Source organism: Bison bison, unplaced genomic scaffold (assembly GCF_000754665.1).
Source record: "Bison bison bison isolate TAMUID 2011002044 unplaced genomic scaffold, Bison_UMD1.0 scf7180017864063, whole genome shotgun sequence".
Lineage (NCBI taxonomy): Eukaryota > Metazoa > Chordata > Mammalia > Artiodactyla > Bovidae > Bison > Bison bison.
Window position 1 is genome coordinate 14184484 of NW_011494635.1, and position 18196 is coordinate 14202679.

General features: G+C 40.9%; 1 protein-coding gene across 1 annotated transcript in view; it reads right to left on the bottom strand.

Moving 5' to 3' along the window:
- The window catches only part of TMC2 (transmembrane channel-like 2), a 100204-nt gene that overhangs the window by 44044 nt on the left and 37964 nt on the right, over positions 1-18196 (bottom strand). The window contains exons 5-7 of the mRNA XM_010836515.1: positions 14067-14157; positions 7324-7405; positions 6876-6982 (exon numbers count right to left, since the gene is read on the bottom strand). Coding sequence (XP_010834817.1) covers positions 6876-6982; positions 7324-7405; positions 14067-14157 — 280 coding nt within the window. The remainder of the gene's footprint in view (positions 1-6875; positions 6983-7323; positions 7406-14066; positions 14158-18196) is intronic.

Here is an 18196-nt window from a genome sequence, read left to right on the forward strand (position 1 = left end):
TTTTCTAAAACCAGCTTGAACATCTGAAAGTTCACGGTTCACATATTGCTGAAGCCTGGCTTGGACAATGTTGGATTCCACCAAAAAAAAATACCCCATGTCCAAGGGCAAAGGAGAAGCCCCAGCAAGATGGTAGGAGGGGCAAAATTGCATTTAGAATCAAACCCCATAGCCATCAGAGATGCTCGAAGGGCTCAAACAAAACCGTGTGCACACCAGGAGACCCTATAGAGACTGAGCCAGACCTGCCTTTGAGTGTTTGAGTGTCTCCTGTGGAGGTATGGGTCAGCAGTGGCCTGCCTCAGAGGCAGGGGCTCTGGGTACAGCAGACCTGGGTATGGCATAAGCCCTCTTGGAGGAGGTTGCCATTAACCCCACCATAGAGGTGCCAGAACATACAAAAGACTGGGGAAACAGACTCTTGGAGGGCACAAACAAAACCTTGTACGCACCAGGACCCAGGAGAAAGGAGCAGTGGTGGCACAAGAGACTGAACCAGACTTGCCAGTGAGTGTCCAGGAGTTTCCAGCAGAGGTGTGGGTCGGCAGTGGCCTGCTACAGGGTCAGGGGCGCTGAGTGTGGCAGTGCCTGCACAGCACCTTTTGAAGGAGGTCGCCATTATCTTCATTACCTCCATACTTTCATTACCTTCATCACCATAGTTTGGCCTCAGGTCAAACAACAGGGAGGGAACACAGCTCCGCCCATCAACAGAGAGTTGGATTAAAGTTTTACTGAGCACGCCCCGCCCATCAGAATAAGACCGAGTTTCCCCCACAGTTAGTCTCTCCCAACAGGAAGCTTCCATAAGTCTCTTATCCCTATCCATCAGAGGGCAGACAGAATGAAAACCACAGTCACAGAAAACTACTCAAACTGATCACATGAACCACAGCCTTGTCTGACTCAATGAAACTATGAGCCATGCCATGTAGGGCTACTCAAGATGGACGGGTCATGGGAGAGAGTTCTGACGTGGTTCACTGGAGAAGGAAATGACAAGCTACTTCAGTATTCTTGCCTTGAGCACCCCATGAACAGTATGAAAAAGCAAAAATGACTCTAGTCTTCTCTCTATATTTTTTTATTAATTCAAGAAACTTTTGATGCACTCATTAGTACTAGGGGGTATATGATAATATCACCTGCAAATTAAAAGAATTTTGTATTTTTTACATAAAATGTATAAGTTTATTTTTCTTTACTTATTGCGTTAGGTAGAAATTTGAAAATAAAGTTGAAAAGTGCTGGGATGGGCATTCCATATTGCTCTTGATTTTTACTAACACAGGCTTTATTGTTTAGTATCTAATGTAACATTTGTTTTTTAATTTATAGGTTCATAATTTTTAGGTAATTCACTCCTATTTCTTTTTGCTTGCTTTAAAATTTATATTATTTTAAAATATATAAAATTTACATTATATCTGTGATTGTGGTTTTCATTCTGTCTGCCCTCTGATGGATAAGGATAAGAGGCTTATGGAAGCTTCCTGATGGGAGAGACTAACTGTGGGGGAAACTGGGTCTTGTTCTGATGGGCGGGGCTGTGCTCAGTAAAACTTTAATCCAACTCTCTGTTGATGGGCGGAGCTGTGTTCCCTCCCTGTTGTTTGACCTGAGGCCAAACTATGGTGAAGGTAATGAAGGTATGGAGGTAATGAAGATAATGGCAACCTCCTTCAAAAGGTACTGTGCAGGCACTGCCACACTCAGCGCCCCTGACCCTGTAGCAGGCCACTGCCAACCCACACCTCTGCTTATTGGGAAACATATTGTATATAAAATAGTATATATATATATATGTATGTATATATGTCTGATCATAATGAAAAGAAAATTAACTAGCGTATATTCACTACCTCGTTTAAGAAACAGAATACCACCTGGTTTTCATAACACCTTGGATAAGCCCCTCCTAATCCACAGAAATTGTGAAATAACAAATGTTTGTTTTTTTAGTAAAAATTTCGGGATACCTTTCTTACTCAGCAATAGATAACTAATACAAACTCAAAGACATGAGCAGGAAAGAAACTATTAATTTATGAGTAGAAATTAAGGATGTAGAAAATAGAGATACATAAGACAAAGGCCTGAAAGGTGAATGTTTACAGTAGCTTTGTTCATCATAGTCCTCAGCTGGAAACAACCCAAATATTCATGGACTGGTGAATAGATAACAAACTATGGTACATCCATACAACAGGATATTACCCAGCAATAAAGGGACAAACTATTTGATACATACAACAACATGGATGAATCTCATTGACACTGTGCTAAATGAAAGAGGCCAGGCACAAAAAGCTACAGAGTGCATGAATTTATTCATAGGATATTATGGAAAAGGCAAAAATTTAGGGTCAGAAATCAGATCACTGCTGGTTAAGGGCTGGAGGTAAGGAGAGATTTCTTGCAAAGGGGGCATTGGGGAACTTTCTAGGTGATAGAAGTTGTGGTGATAGTTACTTGACTATATATTTGTCAAAACTTATCAAACTGTATACTTTAAAAGAGTGAAGTTTACAATATGTAAATTATGTCCTCCTCAACGTGAATTAAAAAAAAGACATGCCAGAGAATCAACAAAGCAGTTGTTTCTTTAATAAAATAACTAAAAGAGACAAACCTTCAATGTAAATGAAAGAGGAAAAAAATTACACTATCATGCAAAAGGGAATATAACTTCAGATACATGAGTGATTAAAAAAAAAAAAGAAACCATGTTGTTTAACTTTAAGCCAATATATTTTAAAATGTAAGTTGAAATGGAAAGTTCAGGAGACTGATTACATGTGAGAATTATGTGGGTAATACAATTACTTTGCCAACAAAGGTCCGTCTAGTCAAGGCTATGGTTTTTCCAGTGGTCATGTATGGATGTGAGAGTTGGACTGTGAAAAAAGCTGAGTGCCAAAGAATTGATGCTTTTGAACTGTGGTGTTGGAGAAGACTCTTGAGAGTCCCTTGGACTCCAAGGAGATCCAACCAGTCCATCCTGAAGGAGATCAGCCCTGGGATTTCTTTGGAAGGAATGATGCTAAAGCTGAAACTCCAGTACTTTAGCCACCTCATGTGAAAAGTTGACTCATTGGAAAAGACTCTGATGCTGGGAGGGATTAGGGGCAGGAGGAGAAAGGGACAACAGAGGATGAGATGGCTGGATGGCACCACCGACGCTATGGACGCGAGTTTGAGTGAACTCCGGGAGTTGGTGATGGACGGGGAGGCCTGGCATGCTGCAATTCATGGGGTCACAAAGAGTCAGACACAACTGAGTGACTGAACTGAACTGAACTGAATACAACTGGGGAGAAGCAGATGGAGGACTTTAGTATGCATGTAACTTTTTATTCTTAAACTTAGTAGTAGGTGAGTGGGCTCATTCTTTATACCTTTCTAAATATCTGAAATTTTTAACAGTTATGTTTAGAAGAAGTATCAATACGAGGCTTCTCTGTACTGGAGAGTGACAATGGCTTGAGAATATAGGACAAAGTGGACTAACTCATAATCCTTGAGTGCTGCCTATGTGAATCCTAGAGCAGAACTTACAAGGTATTTTAAAGAATTATTTAGGCTAATTAATTAATGTACACCAGCAATGTACACCCTGGCTGCACATTAAGATCCCCTGGGGAACTGGATCCAATGTCTGCTGCTGTGCATCAAATTACCATACAACTATCTCTTGGTTTCTGCAGGTCTGGAACCTGGGTTTGGTTTATTTGGGTCCTTTAGTCTCATCTGTAGGCCTGGTGGGGAAGATCTGATTCCAGATTCACTAACATAGTTATTGGCAAGATTTAGTTCCTTGTGGGCTGTTGGACTGAGGGTCTCAGTTCCTTGCTGGCTCCTGTCCAAAGGTCACATCAGTTACTTGCCAGTGGGCTTCTCCAGTCTGGCAGATTGCTTCGTCAAATCATGTGAGCCAAGAAGGGAATCAAGAGAGAATGCCAGATGAAAGTCATGGTTTTTTATAAGCTAGTCCTGTAAGTGACAGTTTGTTATTTTGGTTATATTCTATTTGTTAAAAGCAAGCCACAAAGTCTAGCCTTTACTCAAGTGAGGGGATTATACAAAGGCATGATATCAGGAAAGGGGGATCACTGGGGGCAATCTGAGATACCTGCCTACCATAGGAGCACTTAACATAGGGGTAAAATTTCATCACCATAAAATTTCAGCAAATTCACAGGTCCAGTCCACATTCAAGAGAAGGAAATTCTACACAAGTGTGGGTTATTGGGGGTCAATTTAGGGTTCTGTCAACCAAAGACAGATGAAGACTTCCTAGATTGGACACAAAAAGCATGAATCATTAAAAAAAAGTAATTAATCTGTGGCTTCCCTGGTGGTTCAGTGGTTAAGAATTCACCTTGCAATACAAGGACACTGGTTTGATCCCCGGTCTGGGAAGATCCTACACGCTTTGCGGCAATTGAGCCCACGTGCCACAACTAATGAGCATGTACTCCGGAGGCCACAAGCGGCAACTACTGAAGCCATGCACCACAACTACTAAAGCCCGCATGCCTAGAGCCTAAGCCCTGCAACAATAGAAGTCATCACAATGAGAAGCCCTTGCACGGCAACTAGAGTCGCCCCAGCTCGCAGCAACTAGAGAAGGCCCACGTGTAGCAACAAAGACCCAGCACAGTCAAAATAAATAAATTGGTATTTTTTCAAGTGATAATTTGAACTTCATAAAAATTACAACTTTCTGCTCTTTGAGAAACACCATTCAGTTCAGTTCAGTTCAGTCACTCAGTCGTGTTGGACTCTTTGCGACCCCATGAACCACAGCACGCCAGGCCTCCCTGTCCATCACTAACCCCCGGAGTCCACCCAAACCCATGTCCATTGAGTCAGTGATACCATCCAACAATCTCATCCTCTGTCGTCCCCTTCTCCTCTTGCCCTCATTCTTTCCCAGCATCAGGGTTTTTCAAATGAGTCAGCTCTTCACATCAGGTAGCCAAAGTATTGGAGTTTCAGCTTCAACATCAGACCTTCCAATGAACACCCAACACTGATCTCCTTTAGGATGGACTGGTTGGATCTCCTTTCAGTCCAAGGGACTCTCAAGAGTCTTCTCCAACACCACAGTTCAAAAGCATCAATTCTTCAGTGCTCAGCTTTCTTTATAGTCCAGCTCTCACATCCATACATGACTACTAGAAAAACCATAGCTTTGACTAGACAGACCCACTACCCTAATTGAGGGCATTTTGAGATACCCTATATTCTCAACTGTGGTTCTCCAATCCATCATCAAGTCCTCTCTGTTCTATTCTTTCCCTGTCTCTCTCTCTCTCTTCTTTCCTCCAGCTTATTCCAATACAGCTTCATAAACACCTGCCAATGAAATCAAGGTACTCTTGCCTGGACAGTTAAGGTCTTGCCTTCTTCACTGAAAGCACCAATCACTAAATTTTCATTTTTTTCAAACAAACGTCCACTGGATATTAATTTATATAAATTATACAAGATGTAAGGTTTTCTTTGAGAAGAAAAAATCCTCAGTATTTTTAAAATTATTCAACTTCCGTAACACACAGCCTTCTTGGGCCATTGTATAGCAAAACTCTAGGGATGTCTCATAGGTTTACAGCATTTAAATGTACTCTCTTCTTATGGAAGTAAAGTCGTTTGGAATCAAAAACTCCCAAGAAAAAAGCAAAGAGTCTGCGAAGATAAAATTCCTCACTGACTACTGCAGAAAACTCTTACTTCCTAGGTTATGGAAAGGAGAAGTGAAACTTAACTTCTGACAATATTTTCCACTTGAAGAGACCCAGATTTGTTTCAAGAACATCTGCATACATTTACCAGAAGGTTAAAATCCTTTTCTTTGTATGCGAGAGTGACAATGGCTTAAGGCTATAGGACAAAGTGGATTGACTCATAATCCTTGATTTTCAGGTGTGCACTCTTTAGGTAATGTAGAAAAGAATTCAATGATTTTGTAAGTAATATAACACTCCTTTGCTACCAAGTATTAATACTATTATAATAGATCCTCAACCTTTTCTAACTAATTTAATTCACATTCTGTGGAAGTCTTTTAATTTCATGAAAAATAGATATTTAGGAACGTTTCCCAAGGATGTGACTACAGATAGAATTGACTCTAATATTCTCATGGAATTATTTGTAATAAAGTAGGAATCAGTAATCTATCATAAAGCCGATTAATAAATCTGGAAGGAAAAACTACTAAATTCATAAATATCATTACCCTCTAAGCTGTAGAGGTAAATCCGCCGCTGTGCCCAGCACTAGTGCCAGGAGGTTCAGACAGGACTATAGCAATTACTGTGCTGAGTGCTAGTGGGCCACAGTCACCCCTGGAAAGAGACCCAGGACAGCACTCTGGAAACCTGGCATCTCATTCACCACAAGTTTATCATGTAGATTTGCACAGGTCATTTGTTCGTTTTTTGTCTCTCTATTACTCATTTATAGGTAAGGATCTATCTACATCCATAATAAGATTGTATATGGGAGAATAGTGAGGAGCGCTATTCAAATGCAGGGTTTCTTTGGGGTAATAAATTATAATGTAATGCGAACTCTATCTCTCTTTTTTTTCAGGGTAAAAGAAAACACCTCACTGAAGTATTAATTCTTGACTAATCTCAAAGTAAAATAAAAGGTAGAAAAATGTAGGGTCCACATATTCATTCAGACATGCAAACATTCTGGTTCCATTCTTCATACTGGGTTCTCTGGGCAATTGATGTGAGCATCGAATTAAAAACAAATGATGGATTCTTTGTAAAACAGAGTATTTGTTTCATATAAATGAAGATGGTAGTCATGATAAGCCTCATAACACTATCCAAAGTTATAGGCAGTTCTTTTCTTACCTCTGGGATTATGACTAGACCAAATATTAAGCCAAAGAGGACAAGGTTAACTCCATACATCCATCGGAGGAAGATGAAATATGATGCCACTGAAGAACCAAAGTGACCTGAAGAGAAGACGATGGTGGGTATAAGTGTTACAGAAGGAGAATGGTAACGTTGCCAAGCACTGTATGTGTGTGATGGGTACAATTTGCATGTCAGTCTGTGTAACACATATCTCTTCTTTTTTTCCCAAATAAAAAGGGCTTAACCGATCTGCCTAAGTTCCTACAATCAGAAAGTGAAGAAGCACAATTTAAATTCTGGTCTAACTAGTCCAAAGCCCATTCCTTTTTCTAATACAACAGAACCTATGATAAACTAACCCGTTGGTCCAGGACACAGTCCAAACCCTTGGAAAACCCTTTAGCAAACCAACTAAAAACAGGGACACCAAAATACTCACTTTCAATGTCCTTGATCTTCATTTCCCAGGGGATACACTGAGTCTTGAAATTATGAAAGTCTCTTTTAAACTTGACCCATTTCTGAAATGAAACAGACAACACCCTCAGTTCCTTAACATGCTGCTTTGGGGCTTGGAGGTGCATGTGGATGTTGACATGTCAACACGAGGTCAACAGGTGAGTGAGGCTGTCACGCTGGAGCTGTTGAGACCAGGCTGTCTGAGGTGGAGGCTCACATCATCACTTTCAAAGCTAGGTGTGAGTGAGAGAGAAGCCAGGGCAACACAATGTCTTGCAATTTTCTATAATGCTGGTAAAATTTCAGGTTTGGACAGTTTACATATGAACTTAGAAAGTCTATGTATAATTTCTGATTTGGGGAATCAAATTGGTTTAGCAAACTCTTATGTAACTTCCTTCATCTAAAACCAAAAATTCAAGGGAAAAAAAAATCTCACACCTACAATTGGCAGACGGTCGAGTGCCTTAATCTCATAGAAACTGTTGCTAAACTATAAGACTGAAGGCAGTGCTAAAAGAGATCTCAGCCCCAGGTGTCCCATTCTTCTTCCAGTGAAATGGCAGCCTGTGTTTTTTTTTTTTAACCCCACTAACATTAGTTAGGAAGGCATTATGCACCTTTCCAGGGTCTACTCCAGCTCCAACACTCACTTTTTACCAATCAGAAACCTGAGCAGCTGTCTGCTGGCTGCATGAAAATCTGTCAACTCTTTCAGGGGATGCTCTTCAACAGTCCTATCCCCTGAAAATAAATCCATTTGGAATTTTTAAAAAAACTTATAGAAAATAGCAGGCAAAGATAAAGTAAAGAGAAAATTCTAAGATCAGTTTCTATTGTTACAAAGGTCTCAGAAGAACTTGTTCATGAAGGAAATGAGATTTTCATTTGTAAATTCACTAAAGCATAAAAGGGAAAATTTATCTGAAGGAACCAGATGGACTTCCAGATGTAAAGGCTTTAACTATATAGTTATTGGATAATTACTATATAAGGAAGGAAACCACCTGTCAGAAGGGAGATGGTCACAGATGCCAAGGAGAAGAGGGACCCATCAGCAAAGGACAGGTTCATAATAATGGCAAAGATCTTCTTAAGATGAGCAGGGATGTGGAGACACTGGCTACCCCAATCCCATTGCTTCTTCTACCTTTCCTAGTTCTGATTCTGTGCTTGAAAACCATCTTTGGTTTATTTGGCTTCTTAGGTAGGTCTGTCTATAAGGAAAGCATTTGCCCATCACCTGGGCTGTGAATATTTTGATTTCTATGGCAGTAATTTTTTTCACTGCAAATTAGTAGATTGGAATTGGAATAATAATTCATGTGTACATGTTAAGTCATGTCTGACAACCCCATGGACGGTAGCCCACCAGGCTCTGTCCATGGAATTTCCCAGGCAAGAATACTGGAGTGGGTTGCCATTTCCTACTTCAGGGGATCTTCCTGACCCAGGGACTGAACCTGCATCTCCTCCAGTGGATTCTTTACCACCGAGCCACTTGGGAAGCCTGGGATTATTGTTTAGCTTCCCATAAAACTGTATTGGGATTCCCTGGTGGCTCAGATGGTAAAGAATCTGCCTGCAGTGTGGGAGACCTGGGTTGGGAAGATCCTGGAGGAGGGCATGGTAACCCACTCCAGTATTCTTGCCTGGAGAATCTCATGGACAGAGGAGCCTGGCAGGCTACAGTCCATGGGGTCGCAAAGAGTCAGACACGACTGAGCAACTAAGCATAGCACATAACTGTACTATCAAAAATAAAAGACACTGTTATGGACTTCAAATTTTTCAGTTCTTGCATTGGTTATTCTCCTTGTAAATTAGTAATCTGGTATCTGATTTTACATATTTGTCTCATAAGCTTTGTTAATGTAAGTCCTTCCCTGAGAGACAGATCCTCTGTCAGGGTGCTGATAAAATCAGTATAAAATATAGCTTTGCGAGGCTAAGGATCAATGGAGTAATGCATGTTGCCAAGTGAGGCCCTTGGAGACACAGTCTGCCAGTCTGGTCACTTGGCAACCACTTGCAGCCCCTCAAGGCTGAGGGCATCTCAGCCTAAAAGTGATGCCTGGAGGTGGGGGGCATAGGCAGAGAGAGGTCTGGGAGAAGCTCAGCATTGAAACTCTTATTCTTCATTGATTTAGAGCATCAGAAAACTGAGCTTGGGCGTGGGTGGGAGAAGACCTCAACTCCCCCAGAACTGTGTGACATGGTAGCTGCCCCTTTGGACAGGGTTCCTGGCTGTGTGTGTCATCTTGCTCTTCAGCTGTATATAGGAGAAAAGATTTCAAACAGCAGTCAAATGAGACACGGCACATCCTGCCTGTGGATGATACCTGAATCTGAATAACCAAAAACGACCAGTGAAGCCTGAGAAATAGTGTGAAAAACAAGGAAAAAGAGATCCCTTTCTTTCAGGTTTTTAGAAAGTATTTCCTCCAGGATACATAATTAAATTTTGAGAGACGGTTCAATATTCTTGCTTGCCCATGTGCTTAGTCACTCAGCCATGTCCAACTCTTTGTGACCCCATAGACTGTAGCCCTCCAAGCTTCTCTGTCCATGAGATTTCCCAGGCGAGAATACTAGAGTGGGTTACCATTTTCTATGCCATCAATATTAGCAGGATACAAAAACATGGCTTCTAAAGTACAGGATGGCAATTAGAGTTTTAAAAAAGAATATGGGGTATGTGTGTGGGGGGCAGAATTCCCTGGCAGCCCAGTGGTTTAGGACTCTGCATTTTCACTGCTGAGGGAATGGGTTCAATCCTTGGTCCAGGGAACTAAGATCCCACAAGCCTTGTGGCTGGAAAATAAAAGAATACAGGTGAAGTATGGAAGAATTGATTACAAGATTGCTAAAAGTTCAGTAATAGAATGAAAATAAACATTATACTTTAACTGAGACAAAAGAAAATTGATCCAATGATACTGAAAATAAACCTGAGAAATTTCTGAGATGCAGAGAGAGAATAAGCAAAGAATTAAAAATCGTGAGGGAAAGTAAATGCAACGAGTGAGGAATTGGCAGCCATCCTTCTCCTAGTGCAGAAGCTGGAACTGTTTGAACAGAAACAAATTAGATCATTTATCAGACATATTTGAAGAATACGTTCCTCAGTTGAGAAGAAAATTCTGAGAGTGCAGTTAAACGATAAATGGTTTTTAGATAAAAATTAATGTGACCCATAGATAGTTGTCAGGCAACTATAATGGAAAAGGAAGAGAAAATAACATTAGGGATAAAAAAGATTTAAACTCAACATATATAAAATGTAGTTACAAAAATTATGAGACTATCTATTTGCAATTTTCTGTTAATACATATGAAACTCTTAATGAAAGGATCAAGTCTGGGAAGATAAAAAATATCAAAATGACCCCAAGAAGAAGTTAAACCTTGACTATCCCAATTGGAAAAACATTAAAAAATTATCAAGATATTCTATAAAATGCTTCCTGACCTGTATAGTTTTGAGGATGTCATCTTTCAATTTTCAAAAAAAAAAAAAAAATCATGCTCCTCAAGCTGATTTACAGCATAAAAGGGAGGTAATGCTTGCTATTCGTTTAATGTTACAAAGCACGTACAACCCTAATATTAAAATATGCCAGGACAGCATGCATGTGTGTGTGTGCACACATAAATTCAATCAATCTTGTGAAATTTTATGTAAAAATTATAAATAAAATACTTGAAAATCAGATGTGCCTGACAAAACTAAGTTTATGAACATATGGGAAAAGTATTTAACAAAATCTAACATCTATTTATCTTAGGAAGTATCACTATGAACAAAGCTAGTGGAGGTGTTGGAATTCCAGCTGAGCTATTTCAAATCCTAAAAGATGATGCTATTAAGTGCCTCATTTAATATGCCAGCAAATTTGCAAAACTCAGCAGTGGCCACAGGACTGGAAAAGGTCAGTTTTCATTCCAATCCCAAAGAAAGGCAATGCTGAAGAATGTTCAAATTACTGCACAATTGCACTCATCTCAAACGCTAGCAAAGCAATGCTCAAAATTCTCCAAGCCAGGTTTCAATAGTATGTGAACCGAGAACTTCCAGATGTTCAAGCTGGATTTAGAAAAGGCAGAGGAACCAGAGATCAAATTGCCAACATCTGTTGGATCATCGAAAAAGCAAGAGAGTTCCAGGAAAACATCAACTGCTTTATTGACTATGCCAAAGCCTTTGACTGTGTGGATCACAACGAACTGTGGAACATTCTTAAAGAGATGGGAATACCAGACGACCTGACCAGCCTCTTGAGAAATCTGTATGCAGGTCAAGAAGCAACAGTTAGAACCAGACATGGAACAATGGACTGGCTCCACATTGGGAAAGGAATACATCAAGGCTGTTATATTGTCACCCTGCTTATTTAACTTATATGCAGAGTACGTCATGAGAAATGCTGGGCTGGAAGAAGCACAAGCTGGAATCAAGATTACCAGGAGAAATATCAATAACATCAGATATGCAGATGACACCACCCTTATGGCAGAAAGTGAAGAAACACTAAAGAGCCTCTTGATGAAAGTGAAAGAGGAGTGTGAAAAAGCTGGTTTAAAACTCAACGTTCAAAAAACTAAGACCATCACTTCATGGCAAATAGATGGGGAAACAGTGGAAACAGTGACAGACTTTATCTTCTTGGGATCCAAAATCACTGCAGATGGTGACAGCAGCCATGAAATTAAAAGATCTCTGCTCCTTGGAAGAGAAGCCAGGACAAACCTAGGCAGCATATTCAAAAGCAGAGACATTACTTTGCTGACAAAGGAGGTATGTTTAGTCAAAGCTATGGTTTTGACTATACTGGAAAAACCATAGCTATGGTTATGTATGGATGTATGGATGTATGTATGGATGTAAGAGTTAGACCATAAAGAAAGCTGAGTGTGGGAGAATTGATGCTTTTGAACTGTGGTGTTTGAGAAGACTCTTGAGAGTCCCTTGGACTGCAAGGAAATCAAACCAGTGAGTCCTAAAGGAAATCAGTCCTAAATATTCATTGGAAGGACTGTTGCTGAGGCTGAAGCTCCAATACTCTGGCCACCTGATGCAAAGAACTGACACTGGGAAAGACCCTGATGCTGGAAAAGATTGAAGGCAGGAGGAGAACGGGATGACAGAGAATGAGATGGTTGGATGGCATCGCTGACTCAATGGACATGAGTTTGAGCAAGCTCCGGGAGTTGGTGATGGACAGGGAAGCCTGGTGTTTTGCAGTCCATGGGGTCGCAAAGAGCTGGACACAACTGAGCAACTGAACTAAACTGAATTGAATATCTATTTGGAAATTCCAATAAAATGGAAGTCTTATTAAACTAGAAATAAAAGGATAATTTCTTATCGTAAGAAAAAAAATCTATTTCAAAGTTGTCAAGGTAACAACTCTCATCAATCTAATGTGAAACATTGGAGTCATTTTCATTAAAGTAATGGAAAAGCAAAGAGACTTATGATCACCATTATCAACTGAAACAGTTCTAGTATTGCTAATCTGCAGTTCAGGACAGGAATGACTTAGAACTCAAGAAAAATATCTTTACATACACAATTGGATGAAAATGATTAAAACTAATAAGGAAGTACAATAGAGGAAGCGGATTAAAAATGAATATTCAAATACACAGTTTTCCTGCATACCAGCAATATCTAGTTATTAAATAAAAGGAAAAATGATCTCACTCACAAAAGCAACCAAAATGTAAATATGTACAAAAATATATGTAGAAATAACATATAACATAGAAAAGATCTATATGAAGAAAATGACAAACTTTGCTGAAGGATATAAAACTAAAGCTTGAGAAATTATGATATTCTTAGATGTGAAGACTGGATATTCTACAGATAAGTTTTCCCAAATTAAACCAAAGATTTAAAAAATTTCCACTCTATTTTGTGGTTTAAGGAGAACAAAATTGACTACATTTAAAAAACAATTTCCAACCAAAATCTCAATGGACTATATTGGAATTGGCAAAGTGATTTTAAAATTGCATATGGAAAAAAAAATAATGCTAATAAAACATAACAAAATGCAAATGGAAACATAGGAAAGACTGGCCAAGACATTTTTGAGAAAGAAAGGTAAAAAGAGGAAGCCTTATGAGCCATTAGACTGAATCAATAGTTGAAATGATGAATTCAAATAAAAGTTCCAAAAAAGGCCCTATACAAGAATTAAGTGAATGAAAATGATAGTTTTTCAGATTAGTAGGTAAAGGAAAGATACTTCCATAGTTTCATAGTTAAATATCCAATTAGAGGTCATTACTTTAGCTTGAATCAGAAGCCCAGGTTATGACATAACACACCAGAGCTGTCCTTGACTCCCTGTTGACATCACTGTTTGTCTTCTGTATGACTCTGATTAAACCATGGCCCTTCTGGGTCTCCACCAAACCAAAGTCTTGATTTTGGGGCTTGGAAAATAATATCCCAGTAGATTCAACACCATTAATTCTGTGAGTTTAGTTCTTCACTGGAGGGAAACAAATCTCCAGTATATTGAAGCCCTCACAGTTAATCAGAGAGAATGGACAGTTGGTTTCATTCCTGGATAAATTAGAATGACTGACTGGACCTCAGACTCAGGATTCTGGGGGAGGTGGACACAAGTTGTGAAGCCAGGCAGGTGCTTGCGATGGTCAGGAACTGAGCAAGTCCTCCCATAGGTTTGCAGCTTCCGAACCACACACCTTAGCCATCAGCATCCTATAGGCGTAGAGTCGCTTGCCTTTGCCCTTTCCCAAGGCTCCTTCATACTTCTCCACAAATTCTTGGGCCTCCCTGGTTAGAGGAGGGAATAAGGCAGAAATTTAATTAACACCCAAGCAAAAGAAATCTGAACTATGAAGGCATATATATGGCCGAGGGCCTTGAGTGTTTTATACCCCTAGTTTAGAATGTAAGTTCCACAAAGGCAGGACATTTTGTCTGTTTTGTCCACTGAAGTTTCCCAAATGCCAAGGACAGTGATTGGTACATGGTTGGCACCTGTAGGCAGAATTTCGGCTTCCATGACCTTCACCCCCTTGTGAATAGCAAAAGGAATTTTGCAGATGTAATTAAGATTACTGACTTTAACCTAGCGAGATTACACTGGATATTTGGAAGGGCCCATACATCACATGAGCCCTTAGAAAAAGAAGAGGAAGGCAGAAGAGTCAGAGAGAGATGTGGCAAAAAAGGAAATCAGAGAAACTAGAATAAGGAGAATCCTCTTTCCTCTGTTGCTGGGGCCCTTCTGGAGGATGCCACATTGGAGAGCAAGAGAAGAAAATGAATTTCTATCAAAAGTCAGTGAACCTGGAAGAGGACCTTGAGTCCCAGGTGGGAGGGAACCACAGCCCTGCTGATACCTTGATTTAGCCTGGTGAGACCCTGAGCAAAGAATCCAGCCACACTATTCTGAACTTGTGACCAACAGGATTGTGAGCTAATAAACTGTCTTAAGCTATTAAATTTGTAGTATTTTGCTAGAGCAGCAATAAAAAAAAAATACAGCATTCACTAGATATTTTTAGAGTGCATGAACATTGAATGAGTGAGTGAACATCCAAAGAAGACTGCATGAGAAACACATGGATAGGTCTCTCTGTTGAATACTTTGGGTCAAATGCTGGAGCTAGTGAGGGCTGGCTTCTGAGAACTGATTGTTAAATACTCAGAAACTTGGTCCACCAATTATTAAACTGTTGATGACTTGAAACTGGCCATGGTGGGAGTATTTAGACTATGGGAATCAGCAAGTGTTCCACATCAGGGCTCTCCCATGCCAACACCCAAAGAATCAGTTTATCAGCAACCACTGGATAAGACCATACAAGTAGTTGAAGAATTAAATCCATCTCAGCGTGGGTGGAAGAAGACATTGGGTGTCTGGCTGCTGTTGCTCGGGCTCTCCTGCTGGCAACATAACCTACACCACCTCCAAAGTGCAAATGCAGGTAGTTGCTACCTGTCAAAGTTACATTCTAACCTGGGTTTAATCCCAGGACTGGTTTTATTAGGATGTCTCAGTGATGTCCCAATGTTAATGAGGCCATCTGTGTAGCTTCTGGGTCTGGGGTCAAAAGCAGGGCTGTATGGGATTAAGGCTCCTTGGTGGGGTCAGCCCCTGCTCCCCTCAGACTGCAGTCATTCTGGCAGTGAGTTATCTGTGACTACCAATGACTCCAGGACAACAAAGAATGTTTTCATGAAACTCATATTTTTGTCCTCTTCCTATATTTCATGAGTGGGTAGGGACTCCTAAGCATTCAGGGTTTGTGAGTTTGAATGTGACAACGTTTTAAGATTTGGTAACTTTGTATAAAAGAATCTCAAATGTAAGAGATTTGCCTTATGCCTGAGCCACTGAACCTGGCACCAAATGCTTCTTTTCTTGACATTCAGACTGTGTCCAGAAACCCAGAGAGCCCTCAGAAGAACAGAGGTCCCTGCTCAGAACTGGATACAAACTCTAAGGATCGTTCACTGCAAATAGACCAAGCAGTCTAACAATTTTGATGGATGCAACAAGCTTTTTTGGATCAGTAAAAGTGTATAAATAATCACAACTAACATTTTTATAGCAAATCCTTTTACATCTGTTATCTGTGATCCATGTGCTTCCTTACTAGAAATAGTAGTTGGTTTATGGAAACACTGGCTCTTGCCCTGCACTTCCCAACTGCTGCAAACCCTCTTTTTTTTTTTTTTTTTTTGGTCATGTTGTGTGGCTTGCAGGATCTTAATTCCAAAACCAGGGATTGAACCCATGACTTTGGCAGTGAAATTGTGGAGGTCTAATCACTGGACAACCGGGGGGAAGTCCCTGCAAATCTTCCTTCTGTAGGGTGCTCCTGTCCCCTCCTTTTCCCCTCCTTTCAAACGGGGAACTTCATGCAAGCTCATCTCTCCTCTTCCTCAAACCAGATGGTGTGTGAAAAATGAAGCGAAAAGGCAAAAGAGATGGGATCCTTTGCTTTGTGTAAAGTTCTAGGGGCCTGAATCTCAAGGTCACTTTTTTTTTCAAGGTCACTTTTGACATGTGGTTATCAACCCCTCAGGCCCCTCCAACACTCAGGAGAGGAGGAAGCCATTGAGGCATGGCTTTCCTCAGTAGCCACCCACAGACAGCACTTCAGGAGCCCCTCACATTGCCCTAGAAAGACCCTCCTTGTTGATAAAGTGGCTCAAATAACAGTTTGAAAGACACATCAGGGTGGCCAGTGATTACTGCTGGGAGAAAAGGGGTTTATTGTGTGGCTTTAGTGCCAGAGAGAGCCAGGCAAGATTCTGTGCCTTCTGGGGTGGCAGTTTTCATCTAGAAATGGGCCTGATGTTATGAGATTTAAATATGTGGATGCAGACCATGTGAGCACAGTGGTTTCATTTAGCAAGCAGTCACTCTTCTCCTTCTGGGGAAATATCAGCTCCTAAAGTGGACAGCTGATAAAGAGTCTTTGCTAGCACAGGGGGCTGCTGTGAAGGGCCTTCTTCTCCGCAGGGGTCTGGACAAGGGACTCAGCAATGCAGCCTTCCACAACAGGGATACTCTGAAGTTGATCCAAAGTATCTCTCAGAGAGACCAGATACATCCAAAAACCCACCGCTGGTGAAGCAGATCAGATTCAAAATCACACTTAATTTTGCAATGCAGAGGTACAAATAGACACAGGGCAGCCTGAGTTTGACAGCATCCTTGCAGAGCTTTGCTGTCCCATGCAGAACACTGGGAAAGTGTATGAGTCAGACAGAAATGCAGAAGACATCTAGATTAAGGTAGGGGACACAGATGGCCAAAGAGAGGTGGCCAGAGATTGGAGATGGCCAGATGTTGAAGGTAATTTGGACTATGCTGGTTTGGTGTCTCCCTTTGGCTCCAAGCGGTTTTTATTTTTCAGTTGTGGAGGCAAAGATCAAACAGATGCTGAACTCACTCTGAGTGGAAACTCAAAGCCAGGCCTAGAGATGTCACTGAATCAATCTAAAGGTACCTGAGGCTAACCAAGCATACCTGACTTCCCATATGTGTTGGTTTTCAACTATGTCAACAGATTTCTTGACATTCCTCCCTTTAAAATGGAGAAATGAATTTTTCTCCCCTTGAATGTGGGCCAAACTCAGCAATGTGCCTCCAAGGAATAGAAAGTGGTAAAACTGACAACTTATGACTTCTGAGACTAGGACTTCTGAAACTAGGTGTCGTGACTTTCCCCTTGAAATCTCCCTCTTTTGGAGGAAGCTAGCTGTCATGTTATGAGGATACTTAAGCAGCCTATGGAGAGGCCCATATGGAGAGAAACTGGGGCCCCTACTAATAATCAGAACCACCTTGTCATCCATGTATATGAGCAACCTTGGAAGTGGCTTCACCACCCCCAGTCATCTGAAGGCTGAAGCCGTGACCAACAACTTGACTCAACCTTATGAGAGACTGTCAGGAAGCATTTAACAGGAGGCTTCCTGTGTGCTGTTTTGGATCTGTCAGGAATTCTCTGCTCCGTATTAATTCCTGAATATTTAGGAATTAAGAGGAGAGGCAAGCCTCTCCCAGGACTGAGGAATCCAGGCATTTCCTTCATTAGTGTTTCTATACGGTGATAAGTACCCTCTTCCTTCTTGTGAGTTCAGTTCAGTTCAGTTCAGACACTCAGTCGTGTCTGACTCTTTGTGACCCCATGAATTGCAGCACACCAGGCCTCCCTGTCCATCACCAACTCCCGGAGTTCACTCAGACTCATGTCCATCGAGTCAGTGATGCCATCCAGCCATCTCATCCTCTGTCGTCCCTTTCTCCTCCTGCCCCCAATCCCTCTCAGCATCAAAGTCTTTTTCAATG